This window comes from Lissotriton helveticus, chromosome 9, assembly GCF_964261635.1.
Source record: "Lissotriton helveticus chromosome 9, aLisHel1.1, whole genome shotgun sequence".
Classification (NCBI taxonomy): domain Eukaryota; kingdom Metazoa; phylum Chordata; class Amphibia; order Caudata; family Salamandridae; genus Lissotriton; species Lissotriton helveticus.
This window is the reverse complement of record NC_136070.1, coordinates 1,216,840,473-1,216,862,179: the sequence shown is the minus strand read 5'-3', so window position 1 is coordinate 1,216,862,179 and position 21,707 is coordinate 1,216,840,473. Positions and strand designations below refer to the sequence as shown.

At 47.4% G+C, this 21,707-nt stretch overlaps 1 protein-coding gene across 1 annotated transcript in view; it reads left to right on the top strand.

Annotated features, from left to right (window-relative positions):
• Window positions 1-21,707, top strand: part of EFCAB12 (EF-hand calcium binding domain 12) — a 150,352-nt gene that overhangs the window by 76,629 nt on the left and 52,016 nt on the right. Inside the window, exon 5 of the mRNA XM_078662392.1 lies at window positions 6,566-6,642. Coding sequence (XP_078518518.1) covers window positions 6,566-6,642 — 77 coding nt within the window. The remainder of the gene's footprint in view (window positions 1-6,565; window positions 6,643-21,707) is intronic.

Sequence of the window (21,707 nt, the reverse complement as noted above, 5' to 3'; positions counted from 1 at the left end):
CTGCTTTCAGGTCATCTTCAACTCCGATCCAGGCTTGGATCCCATCGAACTTCATCACTGGTCGCCTGCCAGCAACTTCTTCTTTCAGGCTCCATAGACTGTAACGAGGATTCCCAACGTCTTTTGAACCCTATGCAGCCGCAGCCCCTGGGCTAGGTAACTCGAGCATTTCGGTGCTCCAACGTAGGTTCACTATCTAAGTGTCCAGATCCTTTTTTGTTTTCAGCCTAACTAGTCGGATTTGTCCGATAACACTATCTTTACGAAATCTAGCATCCATAGACTTTGTCCCGCATCCCGCGTGAGAGTGCACACTCTGCACCCGATCTCCCTAGGCCTCCTGCTCCTAACCTTAGGGTTCAGTAGTGTAGTCCTAGCGATCCTGAAGCCTCTGGAACTTGTTACTTACCTGCTAGTATTTCGCATTCCACTTTTGTAGTATATGGTTTTTCGTGCCCCTCGGGCATTTGTGTAAATTGTGCAACTTAAAGTATTTTCGTAAGAGTTTTGTATTGTGCTTAGCTCCCTGACTCATAAAGAGTTCAGGGTAGACTTGTTATAAATAAATATCCTTTATTTTCATAACAACTTGTGTGGTGTCCTTTCACTGGGTGTTCAAGGGGTATATGTGATGGTAAAACAGCTGGCTTAACACGCCCTCTAGAGTTTAGCCTGAAGACTGCTCGTGTCCATGCTACTAGGATAGCTGGTCTGAAAGGTTGACTCACAACCAATCATCAATAAGGGTTGTTTGGTATGATACAAAGTGATCACTAGAATAGTGAGCACTATATATCAGGCCAACTTCTCACACCTGCTACCACCACAAACATCAAATTAACTGAATGGAGCCAGCTCGCCCCATAGGACACCATCTCCATCATGAACTCGGTCCACCCAGGGGCCCCAACTGACCCATACCCTCACCACTACTTCAACCTAGGCAAAGCCAGAATCAGCCACATACTTACCACCTTGTTCAACACCTCATTTGCCATGGCCTCTTTCCCAGAGGACTGGAAACATGCAGTAGTCAACGCCCTGCTAAGGAAATGATCAGCAGACCCCAGCAAACTCAACTACTACCGACATCTCCCTGCTCCCGTTCCCTTCCAAAGTATTGGAAAAAGCTATCAACCACCAACTCTCCTCACACCTGGAACAGAATCTCTTACTCGACTCCTCCCTATCCGGATTCCACAGTAACCACAGCACCAAAACAGCCCTCATTGCATCTACAAACAACATCCAAGCCTACCTAAATAGAGGAGAGACTGCGGCTGTGATCCTTCTAGACCTCTCGGTAGCCTTCGATACGGTCTTCCACGACACACTCATTACAAGGCTGCTCAACATAGGCATCCAAAGAGCCGCTCTCAGATGAATTACCTCTTCCCTCTCTGGGAGAACGCAAAAAGTCTGCCTTCACCCCTTCACCTCCGAACCCAAGGAAACCATCTGTGGAGTACCCCAAAGATCCCTGCTCACGGACTCAACATCATATCATACGCCAGCGACACACAACTCATCCTCTCCCACCAAGACCAAATTCCACAACTGCATGACAGACGTCGCCAACTGGATGAAGGATAACTGCCTGAAGCTCAACTCGGACAAGACAGAAGTCCTGTTTTTCGAAAACAAAACCTTCCAATGGGACGCATCCTGGTGGCCCGCAGAACTCAGACCTAGTCCTACCACCACTCAGCACGCTAGGAACTTAGGCATCTTTCTGGACAACAAGTTAAACATGAAAATTCTGGTCAACTCAGTGTCCTCCTCTGGCTACTTCATCCTCCGCATGGTACATAAGATATTCAAATGGCTACCCCAAAGCTGCAGTTCTACTATCACCCAGGCCCTCCTCTCCAGAAACCTGGACTACAGTAACACTCTCTACAGAGGGATCGCAGTTCACCCTCTCCGACGACTACCTGCCATACAGAACACCGCTGCCAGACTCCTACTAGATCTCCCTAGACTAGTCCACATTGTCCCCTACCTCATGGAACTTCACTGGCTCCCTGTACAGAAAAGATGCCAGTTCAAAGTCTTGACCCATTACATGAAAACTACGGACCCGCCTACTTGAACCACCGCCTGAATTCCAATGCCCACCAGACACCTGCACTCCGCGTCCCTTTCTTTAACCCTCACTCCCCATCCGAAATAGCAAATGCAGAGGTCATTCCTTCTCCCACCTAGCAGCGAGGACATGGAATGAGCTAACCTTTCATCTATACACCTCCCCATCTCTTACAGAGTTCTGAAAGTCCCTGAAGAACTGGCTATTTGGCTAATCAGCTGGACCCTGCGAGTGCCTGGATTCCTTTATAGGTGCCAAAAAGCGCTCTACAAATCTCCTATTTGAGTGATTGACACCACATGACGGGAAACATCATTTACAACGCATGTGTTACAACGCGTGTCATTACAACGCATTTCTTACATCGCAAAATCCATTACAACGCATTCCCCAAAGTAACGCCCCAGCGGAGTTAGAATAGTAATTGTGTTGTAATGGATTATGCGTTGTAATGGATTTTGCAATGTTAAAAATGCGTTGTAATGACACGCATTGTAACGCGTGCGTTGTAAAGTGTCATATTCCCACATGACTAATCCGGGGACCCCTTAGGATTCTATATTCCAGGGGGGTTTTCTCTGGGATCTCTTTCATCAGTTCTCCGTAACTGCATAAGATATTTGGCAGTTGTAGGTATCTACAGTGCCTGCCAGCTCATATTGTTATTGTAGCTCAGAAAATGTTATCATCACTCCAGACGTCTCCCACATTGGAAATGCCCAGCAGGTCTCATTTTATTGCGCATACCCTGTTGAGGACATCCGCCTCCCACAGTGGTGTTTCCAGCATCACTTTACCCTTCAACTAGGAGAACTTGCTGCCCTTTTCCAGATTTTTGCCACCATCTCTGACTGTGGGGGCAGAGGTGCCCTCTCTCTACCCTCATATGTGCGGCGGACATAGCGCTCAGGGTCCATTGCCCGCCGGTCTGCCATTAGCGATGGCTCTTGTTAGAATGAGAAAGCCCCATCTTAAAATACCTGGAGCTGGGTCACCCATTAGCAGAGACGCAGGTTAGGGAACCTCCAGAGGTTTCCTAGTCGAGTGAGTAGGGCTACCCGCGGAGCACTCTGGTCCCACAGTAGAATTCTGGTCACATCATCTACTGCTTTGAAAAACCCCTCCGGGACCTTAATGGGATGTTTTGTAGGATGTAAAGAAATGTCGGCAGGTAGATCGTCTTGTAAAGGGCGGCCCTTCCTAGCAGCAACAACGGGAGCTTCTTCCATCGATGCACATCCCCTCCGAAGGTATCCAGGACCTTACTTATATTCACAAAGATGCCCAGGTACTTATATCCAACCGGTTTCCATCTAGTGATAGCCCCTCTTGTGATAGCGAGCTGGCTATTGATTTGCACCAGTTGATGCAGAGTCCCGAGTAAGACCCAAATACCATCAGAATCTTGAGGATTCGGGGCATGGAGCTGTCTAGGCCAGCATGGTAGAGCAGTATTTCATCGCATAGAGGGATATAATATCTGCCCATCCTGGGTCCCATCGCAGCCCCCAAGGAGTGCGTCCTGACGTATCCACGTTGCCAGTGGTTATTACTTCATTTTTTCCTTAGATAAAGACTCTAAAACTAGAGGAGCATTGGCTGTGGAATATTCCGCTTTGTCCAGTATTGAATGGGCTTCTTTGCTTTAGCTAATTGTTGGTCACAACTTAGGCAAATATTTTACTGCTATCAAAGCTCTTGGTTCCCCGTATGGCCCTTGTCCAGTCTAACATTTAAAACGTATAGAAGATCAAGTTGGTTCCTCCCGTTGCCACTTAGTATATGTTTCTTTGAGCACGGGCATAATCCAAATTAACCAAAAAGCACTCTTCCCCTGACCCTGAAAAAGAAGAGAATCTCTCAAAATATTTTTTCTTCGTTTATGGTCTGGCTCTGTACCTAGTAAATTTGCCTCCCAGCATCAGTTATTCACTATTTCACTCTGTGTACGTTATGTCCTGTTCTCAATAGCTTTAAGACCTTCTTACGAGTAGCCTGGACCCAAATGAGCTCATTATTGCACGAGCTAAAATCTGATCTCCTGGGGATCGGGATTTAACAGCTATGATAGTTATCACCTATTCTGAGTTCACCTCTGCAAAATGGGTTATTACATGCCAGTTTTGGCGCTGGCTGCACCAACATCTGCATGTCTCTGTATTTACTGGACTCTGTTTTCTCAATAAAGATTTGACAGGTTTGAACAGCCAAAAGTTATCCTGGGAAAATTGTGGGTGTGCATTGTTAGCTACAAGCTTCAGAATTCCGGTAGGTGTGGTAACAGAAGTTACCATATGTACTTGAATTTCAGGGACAGCTCCTAATGAGGGCCTAGGAGTCCTCTTGCTTTGTAAACATTGTCAAAATCATAAATACCACAACTCATTCTAACCGCTTTACAGTTCTAAATTAGCCCTCAGAAGTGGCCCACTTTTAAGTTTATATTATAGGATGCATGAATTCAGTGCCTAGAGGCAAGAAGAACTTTGATTCTACTTCTGGGGAGTTGGCCAAAACTTTCTCTGTGTGCAGTTTCCTCTTTAATACATCATGAAGCCATATCCCACTCTCCAGACAGAGTTCGCTTTTCATTTCATGCTACACAAGTGATACTCCCGATCACTCACTCAACCACTTTTTTGTTGATCTTGAAGACGTTTCAAGGAACATTTTTTTAGAGAGGTTTGTTCACTGTGTTTTACCACCTGCTTAAACAATGTCTAACTTGGGTACAGAAAGGTAAGGGCCCTAGAACACTTATGAAAATGCACTTGAAAATGTTTTTAAATCTGTTATTTTATTAGGGTCTTGGATACCAATGTGGCCATGTTCATTCTAGGATCGTGGTAAATGGAATGTCTTCCCAAAGCTAGATGGTGAAGATACTGACCCAGAATCTTGTTATCTTCTCTAGACCCTGAGCTCTCTAGAATAATTAGTTGGTATGTTACTGACTTAAAAAAATATTGGGATTTGTAGCAAACAATGGCAAACATGAGAAGAAAAGATAATGTGACATATATTAAGTGACCACAGTATACACTCAGGTTGGCAGAATTAAATGTCTGGGTACATGAACAAGAAATAATAGAGGAACACAGACCATGGCGTAACACAAACATCTTCTACTGCACTATACTGCAGCAGCACAGCTTAGTCTTCTTACCTGAATGGCAGAGGGTGGGGCAATGCACATGCAAAAACCATAGTAGCATTGTAAATAACAAGGAGCCAGCACAGTCATAACCCACATTTAAAAAAACAGGCGGCTTAACAATAAAAGGCCAAGTGAGCATATCAGTGCATATATGATCAACTTAGAGGAATCATCTTACTCGGGTACATTTGACTCCTTTCCTGCTAGGTAGCTCTGATATAAGCCCCAAAAACTTTTGGGGCGGTTCTGAGGGGGGTGTAGTTCACTATATAGTAGTTCACTATATAGTTCGGTTTGTGTGTTACAATATATCATGTCTTTGGACCATTCCGTTAGGGTAGGCACTGGCCCCCGGGACCATCGCACGGCTATTCTACGCTTCGCAAGCAGCATCCCCAAGTGAAATAAACAGGGGAAGTTATTTTTTATTTGTCTTGAGAATCCTAGAATGTATGTTACTGACTTATCGTGAAAATCCTATCAGTGTAAAATGGACTAAATTTCAGATAGAGGTTCCTGGTGGATTTCATTTTTTGATCCTTCACTTGTATTGTAATTTGCAGTACCCATAATTTACTGAGATCAGTATGTGTATCTCAAAACATGCTTTCAGAGATAAAGAAATTAATTATAACAAATATTAGAAAAGCGGCAGCAGGCGTGGGATCTAGGGCCTGCTGGGATATGTATGTAAAATTATATTTTTTCTGGAGGAAGTGCTAAATCAGAGGATAATCCACTGGTGGAATTTACTCCACAACATTATCCCTTTGGTCGATGAAATTCCATTGATTGACTTTCCTGTGGCTTTAACACTTCTTTTCACAAATAAAAGGTTTTCCATTACCAATTAACTCAAAACCAGTGCCATCATATTCTCTTATAGATGTTGCTTATTTTTGTGTGCAAACACAGCAAAACTGTGTGAAATCGATTAGTCTATTTGTCCCAGTGCAAAGTCTGTTGGCTTCAATCCCTATAACCCAGACAGCTAAAATGGTGCAAGGGATTTGCCTGTATATTTTACCAGTGCAAAGTTTTTCTGTATTACCGGCCCTAACCCTTAATCTGGCATTGCACACCTACCTTCCTTGTCCTTCTCCTCTTCTCTGTACGATCTTCCCAATCTGCCTCCATGTCTTCGTAGTCAGTGGCCTTCCTTCCCGCTAAGTGATAGCGGGTGGCTCGAGTAGTCCAGACCACCTTCCTGCCGAGCTGGGACTACTTTCAAGTACTCACGCCAATGCCACCGGAACTGCAAAGTAGTCCCAGCTCGGCAGGAAGGTGGTCTGGACTACTCGAGCCACCCGCTATCAACTTAGAGGAAGGAAGGCCACTGACCTACGAAGACATGGAGGAGATTGGGAAGATGTACAGAGAGAGGAGAAGGACAAGGAAGGTAGGTGTGCAATGCCAGATTAAGGGTTAGGGCCGGTAATACAGAAAAACTTTGCACTGGTAAAATATACAGGCAAATCCCTTGCACCATTTTAGCTGTCTGGGTTATAGGGATTGAAGCCAACAGACTTTGCACTGGGACAAACAAGCTACTAATCGATTTCACACAGTTTTGCTGTGTTTGCACAATAATAAGCAAAGACATTGCTTCCACTGTTCAAACGTGAAAGTTAGGATTATTTGTAGACTTTTTTCCTATTACAAAAATTGCAAAAATACTGCATTTTCAGGTTTTCTTATGATTTGACTTGAATTTCTATGTTTAGATATCTATTATATGTTTTACAAATGATTTTAAAGTCTGTTTTCTATTACATGACTTGGAGAAAAATCCCCCCAATCACTGCAAATCATTCTCTGTTATGCTTGTTAAACTCATTGTAAGGGGGGGCGTGGCTTGCGCGCCGCTGCAGCATGGCGAGTCGCGCTTGAGCTCCAGGACGATTGAGGTCCGTTGGAGGCTTTTGTCCGCATTCCGAGTGCCCCTCTTCAGCGGAACAGCTCTCCTGCACGGCGGAACATGCTGAGAGCAGTTTGACTTCATTTTCGGCGGTTTTCAGCTATAACTGAACCCATTCCTGTCAGGCTGAAGTGACGCTCGTTTCCTTGACGGGCGGCCGCCATTTTCCCCGCTTGTGACGGAGATCGGTATTTCTCCTTAGAATCGTCGCACTGGATACATTCTTGCCGGTTCAGCAGGATATCTGGGACAATTAACCTCCAGTGACTACATTTGGTAACTTTTTGCTTTTTTCTTCTTCTTTTTTTCGTCTTTTGGTGCTGCTTGGCTGGTTATTTTGTTGCTGACGCTTTGGCTACCTCAGTGCAGTACTCTGAAATTAGTGTTGCATTTTGCTTCTGTTGAGTGACTCTGCTTTGGCCTTTTGATATTTACAAGGCTCTTTTATGTCATTCCTGCGCACACACTGCATATAAGGCCGCCTCGTTCGATTATTTGGCTTTGTCTGCGTTCAAGACACCTTATTCCTTGATTTTTGGTGTGGAATACCCTCTTTTTGGACTCTTGTCTTCCCCAAGTGGCTGTCTATTTTTTCTTTCTGGCTGTTGCTTCATGGCTGCAACTATGGGTCGTTCCTCAACAAATAAAGACTCGAAAGATACTGGTGCCTCTCTTAAAAGACTTAAGCCATTGTCTCCTACGCCTGAGTCTTCTCAGTCAGACCCTAATTCCACTCTTGACACAATTTTGACGCGCCTTAATGAGGTTCATGATATTGCGCAGTCAACTAAGACTAACACAGATTTATTGCAAGTGGAGGTGTCCGCTATTAGAAATGACTTTAAGGCCCTCTCTTTTTTTTTTTTTTTAAATATATTTTTATTGCAGAATCAGGAATAAACACTTCCAGCAAGCCAACCCATACACCATCGGTACCCAGCAGACAGTGCAACATTAATACAATACACAGCCAATTAGCCCACATCCCGGAGGCTGGGCGGCGCTTCAAAGAGTCAGTTCACTGGAGGTACCTCGGTGCACGCCCCAACCGGGACACAGGTCTAGCATAAGACTTCGGTCCTGCTTTTATCCCCAACACAACCAACCCCCCCCCACCCAGCAAATCGTAGGCCACTCCGATGTCATGTCACTAGATCATCACTACTACTTTCCTGAGCCATCCGGTTCAGGGAGGATGCCGCTAGCCGGCAAACCACTTCCTCCTACGACTCCTTCTCAGTGCCCTCCCCCTCAACTGCTGCTAATGCGGGTTCCACTCCCCCTCTCCTGCTCCAGGGTGCATCTATCAGGAAGTCCTGACAAGCAAGTAGTCACACGGAATCCCTGCCTATAACTGATCAGTTTCGTCGCCTTCAGTTAGGTAGTCCCTTAACGCCTGCACCACCATCTCCCATGACCGTGCCAGTTCCAAGCTCCTCTCATGTCCAGTTCTAGTCGCCTGGCGCATTCGTAACACACTCTCACAGCTCGACCACTTCACCAGTTCATTCCTCCACCTCCGCACAGACGGCCCCTCCCTAGACTTCCAATGCCAAGTTATTTCACGCTGCGCCAGCACCAGACCCAGCCCAATGAATTTGCTCGTAACCTTGGTCTTTTTGGTATGCGGGAACCAAAGAAGCAGGCATGCGGCCATATCAAAGTCCACCTCCCGATCCGTGACAGCATTCAAAAGGTCCCCCACCTCAGACCAGTATTCCCCCAGCTTCGGGCAACTCCACAGCATATGGTCAAGATCCACCTCAGGTTCTAGACATCGCGGGCACATGGCATCCAGCACCTGGAAGTGTCGACGTAACCTCTCCGGGGTCAAATATGCCCTATGGAGCACAAAATAATGCACCTGTTGGAATCTCGCGTTCCTCGTCCCTTTCCAAGTCCTGTGTAGCACCTGACCCCATACGGAATCCGGGATTTGCCTACCGATGCTGGTCTCCCAACGCGACTTCAACTCAACCAACGGGGCCAAACCTTCATTTAACATCCTATTGTGGAGGCAGGTCACCGCCTTGACGGTGCCCGCTGCCATCACCACATATTGACATACCGCCGTTACCTCCGGTTCAGCCAGTCCACCCCCCCAATGTTTCTGCAGAGCCGCAATGACCGCCGCATGCAGCAAGAAGGTGCCACTCGGCAGGCCAAACTGCTCTTGTAGGGTCTGGAACGGGGCCAACGTCCCGTCCACATATAGGTCTCCTACCATCTGCAAACCCAGGTCCTCCCACTCTAACAATTGGGACCAATCACCTCCGTGCGGTAAGGCAGTGAGCATTCCCAGCGGAATCTCCGGTGCGTACGGCCGGCGCTTCCCAGCCCTCTTCAGGTTCCTGTTCCAACACAACCTGAGTGTCCATTCCTCCATCGTGAGGTCCTTACTGGCCAGTCTCTGTTGCATCACGATAGACGACAAGACATGCCTCTGAACGCCGAACCCCCGGTCTTCTATAGGGCCCCTGAATTCTTTGGCCACGTTCTGCGTCAGGACCTGGAGCTGCGCCGCCAGATAGTATAGCTCATAGTCCGGGACAGCCATCCCTCCCTCACACTTGGGTCTCAGGAGGGTGGTCAATGCCACCCTCCTGCGACCGTGGCCCCAGAGAAAGCCAGTCACCAACGTCTTCAGCTCCCGAAAGATACCCTGTGGGATCCACACCGGCAGCGTCCTAAAATAGTAGAGGAGCCTCGGGAGTGCCACCATTTTCAATAGCGCCACACGGCCCAGTACAGACAGCGGAAGAGTGGCCCAGAAGTCCATACTGCCTCTCAGTGCCCTAAGACAGCGCCCCACATTCCCCTCAAGGAGGTCTGCCGCGACATGGTAGATGCGCACTCCTAAGTAAACAAAACAAGAGGGCTCCCACACCACCGGCCTCGTGAGCCGCGGGCAGAGCGTGGACTTGCGCAGCGGAAACACGCAAGTCTTAGACCAGTTCACCCTGAGGCCTAAAAGCCTCCCGAACCTGCCCAACATGTCCACCGCACCTTCCAGAGCCCTTCCAGAGTCCGCCAGGTATAGTAACAAGTCGTCTGCGTACAACGAAATATAATGCGAGTCAAGTCCCTGCGCAATCCCGTCATAAACAACTCCCGTTCTCGCCTGTGCCGCCAACGGCTCCATTGCTAGAGCAAAGAGCAGAGGGGATAGCGAGCAGCCCTGCCTCGTGCCCCTACAGACCGGATAAACCGAGGAGACCAAGGTCCCCAGCCGCACCCGCGCCTTAGCCGAGGAATAGAGCACTCTCGTCCAGCCCCGGAACCCCTCCCCAACCCCGAACTTCAACAGTACGCCATCCAAAAAATCCCATTCCAAGCTATCAAACGCCTTCTCAATATCAACCGTCAGCACTACCGGGCCCGGAGCCGCCATGGCGGCACTATCTATGACCCCAATCAGCCGACGGATATTCATCGAAGTGCTCCTAGAGGGGATGAATCCAGCTTGATCCCTATGCACCAGAGAGGTCATCAGTGGCAGGAGCCGGGTGGCCAGGATGCGGCTCAAGATCTTATAGTCTACAGTCAGCATAGACAACGGACGAAAGGAAGAGACATCCAAAGCATCTCTGCCCGGCTTCAGCAGGGGCACTACCAGCGCCTCCGTCATAGAGTCAGGCAACCGACCCAATTGTTTCGCCTCCGCATACACAGCCTGTAGTCTGGGCGCCAGCACGTCCATAAATTTGGCGTAGAACTCGACCGGCAAACCATCCACCCCTGGGGTCTTGTTCCTCGCCATATGACTAATCGCCCCTCTGATTTCGGCTAGGGTGACAGGGCCCCCCAGATCCCGGGCCTCCCCCTCGTCCAATATCGGCAAAGGGATCTGATCCAAATAATCGCCAATGACCGTGGCTTCCACCTCGAGGTGGCTGGTGTACAGACTCGTGTAGTAGGATTGAAAACGCCCCAGGACCGCTGACTGCGAATAAACCACCTCCCCATCTTCCTGCCGCACACTCATAACTGGACAGCCCCTAGGGTTCGGATCAGCCAACTTTGCTAGGAGCGTGCCCACCTTATCGCGCTCCTCATGCACTTTCACCGCATACAACTTATAATCATAGCACCGCAATCGCTCCGTCTCAGTCGCCACCGCCTCCTTGGCACGTAACAAGCTGTCTTGCAGCTCCGGCTTCTCGGGTCGCTGCTGCTCCACCCTCCTCAGCGCTTCTTCCGCCTTCGCGAGATCATTCAGCACTGTCCCTCTCACAGTCAGAAATCGTCCCATACATACCCCCCTCACCACCACTTTCATCGCATCCCATTCATTCGCTCTAGTCGCTGTCGACCCAGCATTGATCGTGAAATAGTCATCTATGCCCTGTCGGACCGTGTCACAGAACGCCGGGTCATCCAGCGTCTCCGGACGAAGTCTCCACGTAGGGACCGCCGATCTCGCCTTCTGCCATTGCATAGAAATCAGCAGTGGGTTATGGTCCGAGATGGTTCTAGACAAGTACTCAGAATGAATCACCACCTTCGCTAGAGTCTCGCAACACAGTACCGAATCCAATCTAACATGCAGATCATGCAGCGCCGAGAAGTAGGAGTAATCTCTAGTTTCGGGGTGCTGCGCCCTCCACACATCCACCAAGCCCCACCTCTTCTGCCAGTCCCGCCTATGGGTCGCAAGCCTGCGCACCGGGGAGTCTACCAGGGGCGGGTGAGACCTGTCTAAGAGCACATCTGAGATGGAGTTAAAATCCCCCGCCAGCAATACAGGACCCGCCAAATAATACGCCAGTGAGCGCGACAAACCCTCAAAGAAATGTGCTTGATCAGCGTTGGGGGCATAGATGTTACACAGCACCACTTCCCTACCACACAGCCTCCCTTCCACCACCACATAACGACCCTCCGGATCAATCTTCTGGCTCGTGACTTGGAATGGCGTGCCCGCTCTGACCCATATTAACACCCCTCTAGCAAACGCTGAGTAGGTCGTGCCAAACACCTGACCCCGCCACCTCCTCTGTAACGCCCCGCATTCCTGTTGTGTCAAGTGAGTCTCTTGAAGCATTGCTATCTGGATGCCCCTCCTCACCAAGTAGGCATGCACCTTGTGGCGTTTAACCATTGTACGAATACCCCGGACATTCCATGTGACACATTTCAAATTAGGTAACGTCCCCATGGAGCATCAATCCCAACAGTGGCGTACGCCCATACATGTGACCCGCATCGCAGCAATTGCACAACCCCTTTAAAACACGCCCCTTAACTCCCACCCACCCCCACCCCAGGACAGGGCCTAGTAACCCAGCTTCAGCCCCGTTCCAAACCTCAAACACCCAACACATCACACTAATCTGTGGTCGACACCGAGGGCAATGGGGCCCCGTACCAGGACGACAGAGCAACCACCCCGCGCCCACAGCCCCATACTGCCAATGCAGCCCCATACCTGGCAGTCCAATAGAAGTCAGGAGAGTCCAGGCCTTACAAAAAGTTCAGTGGCCCCGGGCTTCACCCATTGAAGATACCATCTGACGTTTGGGGAGTAACCTCCGGCCCCTGCGCTCCCCCCACCTCCGAGTCTTCATCACCGGTCTTCTCACCTTCGCCATCCGAAGCCGAACCCCTGGAGGCGTCCTCTCGCTGCGAGCCCGTGATGGTCGCCGTGGCATCCAACGCACTCTGTCTATCGGCAAGCATTTGCGCCTCCCGCTCGGCCCGTTTGCGCCTATTCCGGGAGCGGATACGTTGCGATTTCCTGACCCCAACCGGTTGCTCACAATCCCTGGCGGGCCTGTGTGCCCGATCCGTCCCAGCACGATACAGTTCCAGCCAGGACCATGCTTCATCAGGTGTTTGGAAGAAGTGAGTCCTCTCGTCAACGATGATCCGCAGCTTGGCCGGGAAAAGCAAGGAGTATCGAATCCCTTCATCTCTCAACTCCTTTTTCACCGACAGAAAAGAGGCCCTGCACCGCTGCACCTCCTGCGTGTAGTCCGGAAATAACGTCACCTGGCTGTTGTCCACCTGGAGGGGCCCACGATCTCTCGCCCTTTGGATCAGCAGATCCCGATCTTTATAGTGCAGCAGCCTAGCCACCAGCGGTCGGGGCGGTCTGCCCTCCAGGGGCGGCTTCGCGGGCACCCTATGCGCCCTTTCCAGGGAGAAGAAGGGGGAAAGGCCCTCCGGCGCCACCACTGTGCGAAACCAGTTCTCCAAGTAGGCCACCGCATCATCCTTCTCAATTTTCTCTGGAAGCCCCACCACCCTCACGTTGTTCCGGCGGTTGCGCCCTTCCGCGTCCTCCACGCGACGCTCCAGAGTCGCCAGTCGATGGACAACGTCATTAAGTTTGTGTTCCGCCGTGACCACCGCTGGTTTCAGCTCCTGGAGCAGGTGCTCGTTGGATTTCACACGGTCAGAGAGCTTGGCATGGTCCGCTCTCAGCAGACCAAGCCCGGACGCCACCTGCGCAATATCCTGGTGCAGCTCATCCTTCGTAGCAGTGATCGCGGCCAAAATTGCATCCAGGCGGAGGTTCAGCCTCTGTTCTTGTGGCGTGGGCCCCGTTGGGAAACCGCCATTCGCGTCATCCAGCCTCCGGCTTCCCCTTTCAGGCGGTTCGGCGTCGCCATTTCCCTGCGCGGCCATCTTGTGTGCAGGTAGTCAGTTATTCGAGCAGCTCCCTCGGACAATGGCCAGGTCCACCTGAGATGCCCAGCGGGGTATCCCAATCAGCACGGCCCACCAATCCCCAGGTCAAGCGGGAATCCGCAGCGCCAGCTGTACCCCACACTCGGCCATCCGCCAACATCCAGTCCGGAAGTGCCCACTGTGCTGCCCCACAGTCACTCGTGGAACGCCCGCAAACCCCACCAGGGCCAGGGGGAGCAAACTCCACTGAAGAGGTGGCCAGGAAGGCAATCAAGGTCCCGGGCAAGCTGAGCCCATCACCCCCGGCAACACTGGTCTCCGTAATGCGCCACACGCTGTGGGGCCCAGCACCACGCTATATCCTCGCCTTCCACTGGGCGGGTCCCCCGCCGCGGAGCGGGCCGACCGCTATCTCCTAGTCAGCTCGCGACCCAGGGCGTGCAGGCGCTTCGGGCGGCCGCCCACCTATTGCCCCATCATCACACCGCACCCTCCGAGTCCCGTCGGCCCCCACCGCTGTCCAGCCAGTGGGCGGGCGGCCACGCAGTCCAACAGTGTCGCCGCCGGCGCTGCGCAAGGCAGGCTTCTTTGTCCCAGGAACCGGGTGGGGGAGGGGCGCCTCTCTCACCGGTAAATCCCGGCCGACCGCCACCGCATCTCGGGGCCCGCTCCTATGGTCCACCGCTCCACACGAGGGCCCCGCAGGCGCCTGCAGGCCCTCCGGCACCACTCACCGCTCCACTCCCGGAGCTCTCACGGAGGCAGCGCCGCCATCTTCCTTTGTCCGTGCTCCAAGGCGAGCCGAGCACCAGGGTCACCCGCGCTCACCAGCCAGGGCTCCGACCGGGGCCAAACGCTCCCCAGACGATTAGCGGCCCCCCCGGACCACGATTCCGGCCGCCAGGCGACACGGGGTGATGATCAGCAGGAGAAAAGACGGGACATGGCGCGGAGCAACTCGCTCACGCAGCCATCCCGGTCGGCGCTGTAGCCACGCCCCCCTTTAAGGCCCTCTCTATTCGTGTTTCACCCACTGAGACACGTATCAGTGGTGCAGGAGATAACATGCAGAAACAATCCAGGTCTCTCATCCACTTAGAGCGTTCCATGGCGGCATTGCGAAAGGATCTCACTGAGCAGGAGGACCGGAATCGTAGATCCAATCTGCGCATTTTTGGTTTGCCGGAAGATGCAGAGAAATCATCTTCTTCTATGATTGATTTCTTATATCAATGGATTCCTTCTACTTTACAACTCTCATTCCAAAGAGACTTTGAAATAGAAAGAGCCCATCGTGTCCCCACTTTTCGCTCTAAATCTGCAACACAGCCAAGAGCGATTATTTTTAAGCCACTGCGTCATCAACATACGGAGCAAATTCTTGCTCACATGCGGAAGGTTAAGTCTATCTCCTGGGAGGGACATCGAATTTCAATTTCTCAGGACTTCGCCAGGGACACAGTCATAAGAAGGAAGGGTTTCCTCAATCTTCGAAAACGTCTTTCTGAGCTGAACATTCCCTTTTCCTTCTCTGGTCCTTCGAAATTTCGCATTACCTTCAAGGGTCGTTCCAGAATTTTCGACGAACCGGCGGATCTCGCTTCCTTCTTGGACAATCAGATGGAACTACAGATGGAGATTCAACGAGCGACTACTATGGATCCGGGTGCTTCGGGCACTTGAAGTGTAGACTTATGTCTCCTCTGTTCTCTCTTCTTTTTCAGATAGATGGACTTGATTTTCTCTTATGATTTTTTGTGGTGGTTTGTTCTCTCTTACCTATTACTTTCTCTGTCTGATGCTTTTTCCTTCTCCTGATGTCGAATAGTTGTTTTTTGTTATGTGTGTTCCTACGTATTGTTTTCTTTCTCATCAGATGACTTTAATTGCTTTATCAAGCCGTCCCTATTCCTGCTCTTCTTTTCCTGTGTTGTTTGTGGGTCTGCCTATCCGGTTCTACTATCGATTTTTTCTGTTTTTGTTTTCTTCGTCTTTTATTTCCCTCTTCTTTCTGCGACTCTTCCCTTTCGTTTCCTCTTTCTCTGCACGTGACCTGTCTCGTTTTTTCTCTCTGTCCCCGGTTTGCGATTTTTTATCTTCCTTTCCATGTTTGTACTCTCCTTCTCGTGGGTTCCCTTTTTCTGTCTGTTGTTTCTTAAATTCCTTATACATTTCTGTTTTCTTTTTCTTCTTTCTTTCGGTTACTAGTAGTTTGCTGTTGTGTATACTCCACTGGTAATATTTCAGTGCTTGTTTACTTTTCTACCATGTTCGACTATCTACGTTTCATTTCCAAGATTTTGCCTTATTTGTAGAGTGTTTCTTCTCTTTTGCACTGACTGCATTTGCGTAGTTGCACCCCTACGCTGTAGTTAGACTATATTTAGGATGCTTCTCTTTAGGGTTTATCTATTTTCTAGTCGATTCACTCCCTTCTCTACTTGTTTCATGGTTTTATGGATTACGCTGTTTTATGGTTCTTAACTGTTTCTGTTTATTAGGTCATGCTTCTTATCTATATAGTACTTTCTTTTCTCCTTCATGAATAACCCTACCCTTTGTTATTAGATGCTAGTCTTAAAGGATGCCTTACTTTCATACGATTATGTTTCCATTCATTCTCTGTTTTTACGTGTTTCCTGGTTATCTATTACATGCTACCAGACTTATGTACTCTAGGGAATGCTGTTCTATAGATTCTTATGGGTTTTTATTTGCCTATTTACTGTATTCCTGTTTAGAGTATCTATTATTGCGGATGATTCATGTTTCTTTTTTTTATTTTTATTGTTCTTTTTGCATGCTTTTTTTAAACAGATGTCTACTTTATTTATATTTACTCTCTCTTACACTTTCACAAATTTATGCTTTAGATGATGTTTATATTATTACTGCTTCTTCCAAGTATTTTTCTATTTAATATCTGCTTCATGAAATGTTGTTTTATTGGGGCTGATTATACTGCATTTTCTTCTCCTCATAACGGTTTCCTTGATCCCCCTTTTCACGTTCCCCCGAGTATGAATTTGGTCTTTTTCAGGCCTCCCTTCTTTGCTCTTCTCCCCCTTCTTCTCTATTTTTCTCACTATTTCTTCGCTTTTCTTGCTCCTTGGACTTCTTCATTTCCCTTCCTCTTTTCAATGTCTTTGTACGATGTTTGGAGGTTTGTCACTACTATGCTTGTTCATATATTATCACCTATGTCTCTTCCATTTGTTCCCCTACATGGATCATGCCTGGTTTAAATGTATTATCCCTTAATGTTAAGGGTTTAAATCACCCAGTTAAGAGGTCAAAAATTTTGAACTACTGCAAATCTCTCGCTTCAGATCTTGTACTTTTACAGGAAACAAAGATCTCGAGTAGGGAGGCCCTATTCCTGAAGAAGGAGTGGGTTTTGGATGTTGCCTGTTCAGATGCATGTGGTAAAAGGAATGGGGTTATTACGTTGATTTCTAAAAAATCTGGCTTGTCTATTATTTCTTCCGAACAGGACACAGAGGGTCGTTGGCTATTGTCTAAGCTGTCTGATGGTAATGTTGATCTCTTTGTCATGAATATTTATGCCCCTAATAAAGATGATCCGCTGTTTTGGAAATTAGTAACCAAGAAATTGCATGACACTCCTCATTCTGGTAATCTTATTGTGGGTGGAGATTTTAATTTACCAATGGATCCACTTCTTGATAGAAGTTCAGCCTTCCATTTCCGCCCTCCGAAAGCGCATAAACAAATGACTAATATGTGTTCTCTTCTTCAGCTTCAAGATGTATGGCGTCTTTTTAATCCCTCTGTAGTGATTTTTCCTTTTTCTCCTCCCCTCATTCCACTTTCTCGCGTATTGACTATCTTTTGGTACACTCTTCCCTTCTTCAATCCTCCTCTTCTCCTCTTATTCATCCCATCCTGATTTCCGACCATGCCGCAATTTCTTTCACGCTGTTGTCCTTTGCTCCTATGGCGAGATCTCGTTCATGGAGACTGAATACAGAAATTCTGTATGATGATTCCCAGGTTTCTGAGTTGTCTGAGGAAATTCTGACTTTTTTTCTTGAAAATGAGGGCTCAGTAGCTTCCCCGGTGGTGCTCTGGGATTCCTTTAAATGTACGTTTCGTGGTCACGTCATTAAATGTATGGCAAGGAGGAATGCGGTTATTAAGAAAGAACTAACGGATTTAGCTAGTGAGATTAAAACACAAGAATCTCTTTTTCGTCATTCCAAAGATAAATCCTGTCTACAGTCCATTAAGTATTTGAAATATAAACACAACTCTATTGTCACCAAAAGAGCTCATATTGGCCTTCAAGCTCAAAAATCTAAGGCGCTCTTATTAAAAAATCGAGCGGGCAAGGTTCTTGCGGCCACATTAAAATTTCAAGAATCTTCTCGTATATCTTCCCGTATTTCTTCTATTAAGGACCACTCGGGGTCTAAGAAGTTCCAGACTGAGGAGATTCTGGAAGTATTCCGTGACTTTTATAATAACTTATATACTCCCTCTAATCAGGCCTCCTTTGAGCAATGTCAAGAATTTCTACAAACAATTCCCATAAAATCAGTATCTGTGGACGACAGTTCCTCTTTGAATGGTCCAATTACCCCTGATGAAATTACCGCTGCTATTAAAGATACTCGTTCTGGAAAAGCACCAGATCCGGATGGTTACCCTATTCTATTTTACAAAACCTTTCTTCCGGTACTTGTCCCCAAATTGAAATCTGTTTTTGATGCTTTCAGTACGGATGGTTCTGTATCTGGTTCTTCCGCTGATGCTACCATTGTAGTGATTCCAAAAGAAGGGAAAGATCATTCTGACCCCAAAAATTTCCGTCCTATTTCTCTGCTCGATATGGAGGCTAAGATCTTTGCGAAGATCTTAGCTAAGCGTCTAGAATCCTTTATTCCTCATCTGATCCATCCCTCGCAAACAGGGTTTGTAAAGGGACGTCTGGCGCGTGACAATATTCGAACGTTCTGCCATATTCTTGGTTCAGCCAAACGCTCCCAGCTTCCGGCAGCCGCCTTGGCACTTGATGCTGAAAAGGCCTTTGATAAGGTTTCTTGGCCTTTCCTGCGTGCTGTTTTATGTGCTCATAATCTTGGGGACTCCTTCATTCAAATGGTTATGTCTCTTTACTCTTCACCTAGAGCTAATATACGTGTTAATGGTGCTACTTCATCCTTTTTTAATCTTCGACAAGGTACTAGGCAGGGTTGTCCTCTATCCCCCCTTTTATTCTTGCTATCCATTGATCCTCTTCTCAGGATGGTTGACCTCCACCCTGATATTAAAGGTTTTTCTTTTGGTCCTCACTGTATCAAAACAGCTGCTTACGCGGATGATGTTCTAATTTTTTCTGACGATATTCCATTGGCCATTCCTGCTATTTCTGACACGATTTCTCGATTTTCCAAGGTTTCTGGATACACCCTCAATAAGGATAAAACTGAGATGTTCCCTCTAAATGCGTACTGTTTCTCTCATCATATGGGATCTGCGGGCTTCAAATGGCAATCTAAACAATTAAAATATTTGGGTATTTATTTCTGTTCTTCCCTTTCTGCTACCACTTCTTACAATGAATCTCAAACCATTCTTAAAGTGCGACATCTTTTGGAAACCTGGTCTCCGAAGCACATTTCGTGGTGGGGTCGTCTGCAAACGCTTAAAATGATGATTACCCCTATCATTAATTTTGTCTCCTCTATGCTCCCGGTTAATCTCTCTGCATCCTTCTTTCATGAAATCGATGTTCTTACATCTAAATTCTTATGGAATGGCAAAAGGGCTCGGATTGCCTATAAATTTTTACGTCAACCCTGTGATATGGGGGGTTGTAACCTTCCTAACTGGGAACAATACCAAATTGCCTTTTTGGCGTCTCAGGGCGCCTTATGGTTCTCTTCTCCTTCTGTTCATGTTCCCTCATGGTTGTTAATTGAACAATATCTGGCCTCTCCTTTGCCGACTGCTTCCTTTCTGACTACGAATACCCTTTCTATCCATTTCTCCCGCTCTATTATTCTGGATACTATTGCGGCGATCCGGAAGATTGATAAAAAGGTGGCGGTTCCACTTCATAAATCTCGATGGTCTTCTATTTGGCGGAATTCTAGAATTAAGGTCGATGTTGATCCTTCTATGATGGCTTATTGGGCTGGTAAAGGTATATCGCTTGTTAAACAGCTTTATGATGTTCATGATCAACCTCTACCTTTTTCTTCCTTAGCGAGCCAATTTTCGTTATCTAACTTGGACTTTTATACCTTCCTTAAAATTAAGGTGGCTCTTGCTAAACTGCGCCTTCATCCTTCCTCCCCCACAGTTACCCTCTTCCAACTGTGGGTTCGTTTGGGTCATGTGGCCTCCAAAATTTATAAATTCTTGTCATCTTCTATAATGCCTGCCTCAACTGTTGCTCAACGTAAATGGCTGCATAATTTTGATCATACTCTCACTGATCATATCTCTTCCGACACTTGGCAGCTTATTGGTAAGCTTTCTCTACGTAATAAAATTGCCCCTTCACTATTGCAATCTAAATTCTTCTCTATCAATCTCCTTCATTGGACTCCTGTTCGATTGCACTCGCTGAATCTTAAAGCAGATGACTTGTGTTGGAGTTGTGGGTTACTACCTGGTGATTTCCAACATATGTTTTTTGGTTGTTCCCTCCTCCAACCCTTTTGGGACCTCATCCACAAACACCTTATGCTTATTTTTGGTATTCAGTTCCAACTTTCTTTTCCATTAATTATCTTAGGTCAGGTAGCTTCCCCGGTCCCTCTTCCTTTGTATCCCATGGAGTTGCAGTTGTTGGACCTATTGTTGACTATTGCTATGAAGGTTATTCTCATGGAATGGAAGTCGTTTTCTTCGATTTCTTATCATACTTGGTGGGCTTGGGTTTCCTTTCTACGAAGTGCACATACTTCTGTTGATCAGGCTCATCTCACTCCTTCCGTATCTGCGGGTGTTTGGTGTGCTTTAGACTCATATATGGATTCAGCCTCGCAAGGGTTGGTTGCGCAATACCCCTTTAATGTGTCTGATTAATTTGTGTTTTTCCTTGGTTGGAAGGTTCTGCGGAAGTCCATTTTCTTTTTCTTTCTCTCGCTCTTCTTTTCTTCTTCCTTTTTCTGTTCCTTCTTTCTTATTCCTCCTTTCTTTCTTTTTCGTCTTTTTCTCTTTTCTCTTTTCTTCTCTATCTTCTCTTATCCTTCCCCTTTTTTCCCCACAACTATAATCTGATAGTGGTACCATTGTTAAATATGTCTGCTGAATTTTAACTTCTATCCTTTAATTGGTTTTTTATCTGAATTTAATGGACCTAGTATATTGCATTATGGTTTACGCTACTTGTTTTTTGGTCCTCATATATTGATTGTAGTTCTCTGATCTTATTGGTATCACTATTGTTTGTACCTTATTTCCTTATGTGCTCCTTAAATTAATAAATCTTTTGAAATTAAAAAACTCATTGTAAGGAGCAAAAAAACTAATAAACCACAAATCTCACACTAAGATAAGGTTACTAGATGGCTTCATCACCAAGGATGCACTGCTCCAGTCCTGAGATTTTCTTTTATAAAGCTTTATTTTCAGGTATGTTAGTTCAATTGGACGAACTGAGGCAAACTAGGAATACAACTCCGTCAATGAATTTGCTTGTTAAATGAAACACTAGGACTGAAGCACTGCGCCCTTGGTAACGTGGAGCAATTCGGTAACCTTTCCTGAGATCATATTTTATACCTATCCTGACGCTACCAGACAGGAGACATTTTCAACCGCGAACTCTGGGTTATTGAGGCCGGTTACGGCATACAACCATTAATATTGGGCCCACGATATTTTGGTTGGACTTAGGCTCATCACAACTTAACCCCATCCCATGATTGTGTATTCTA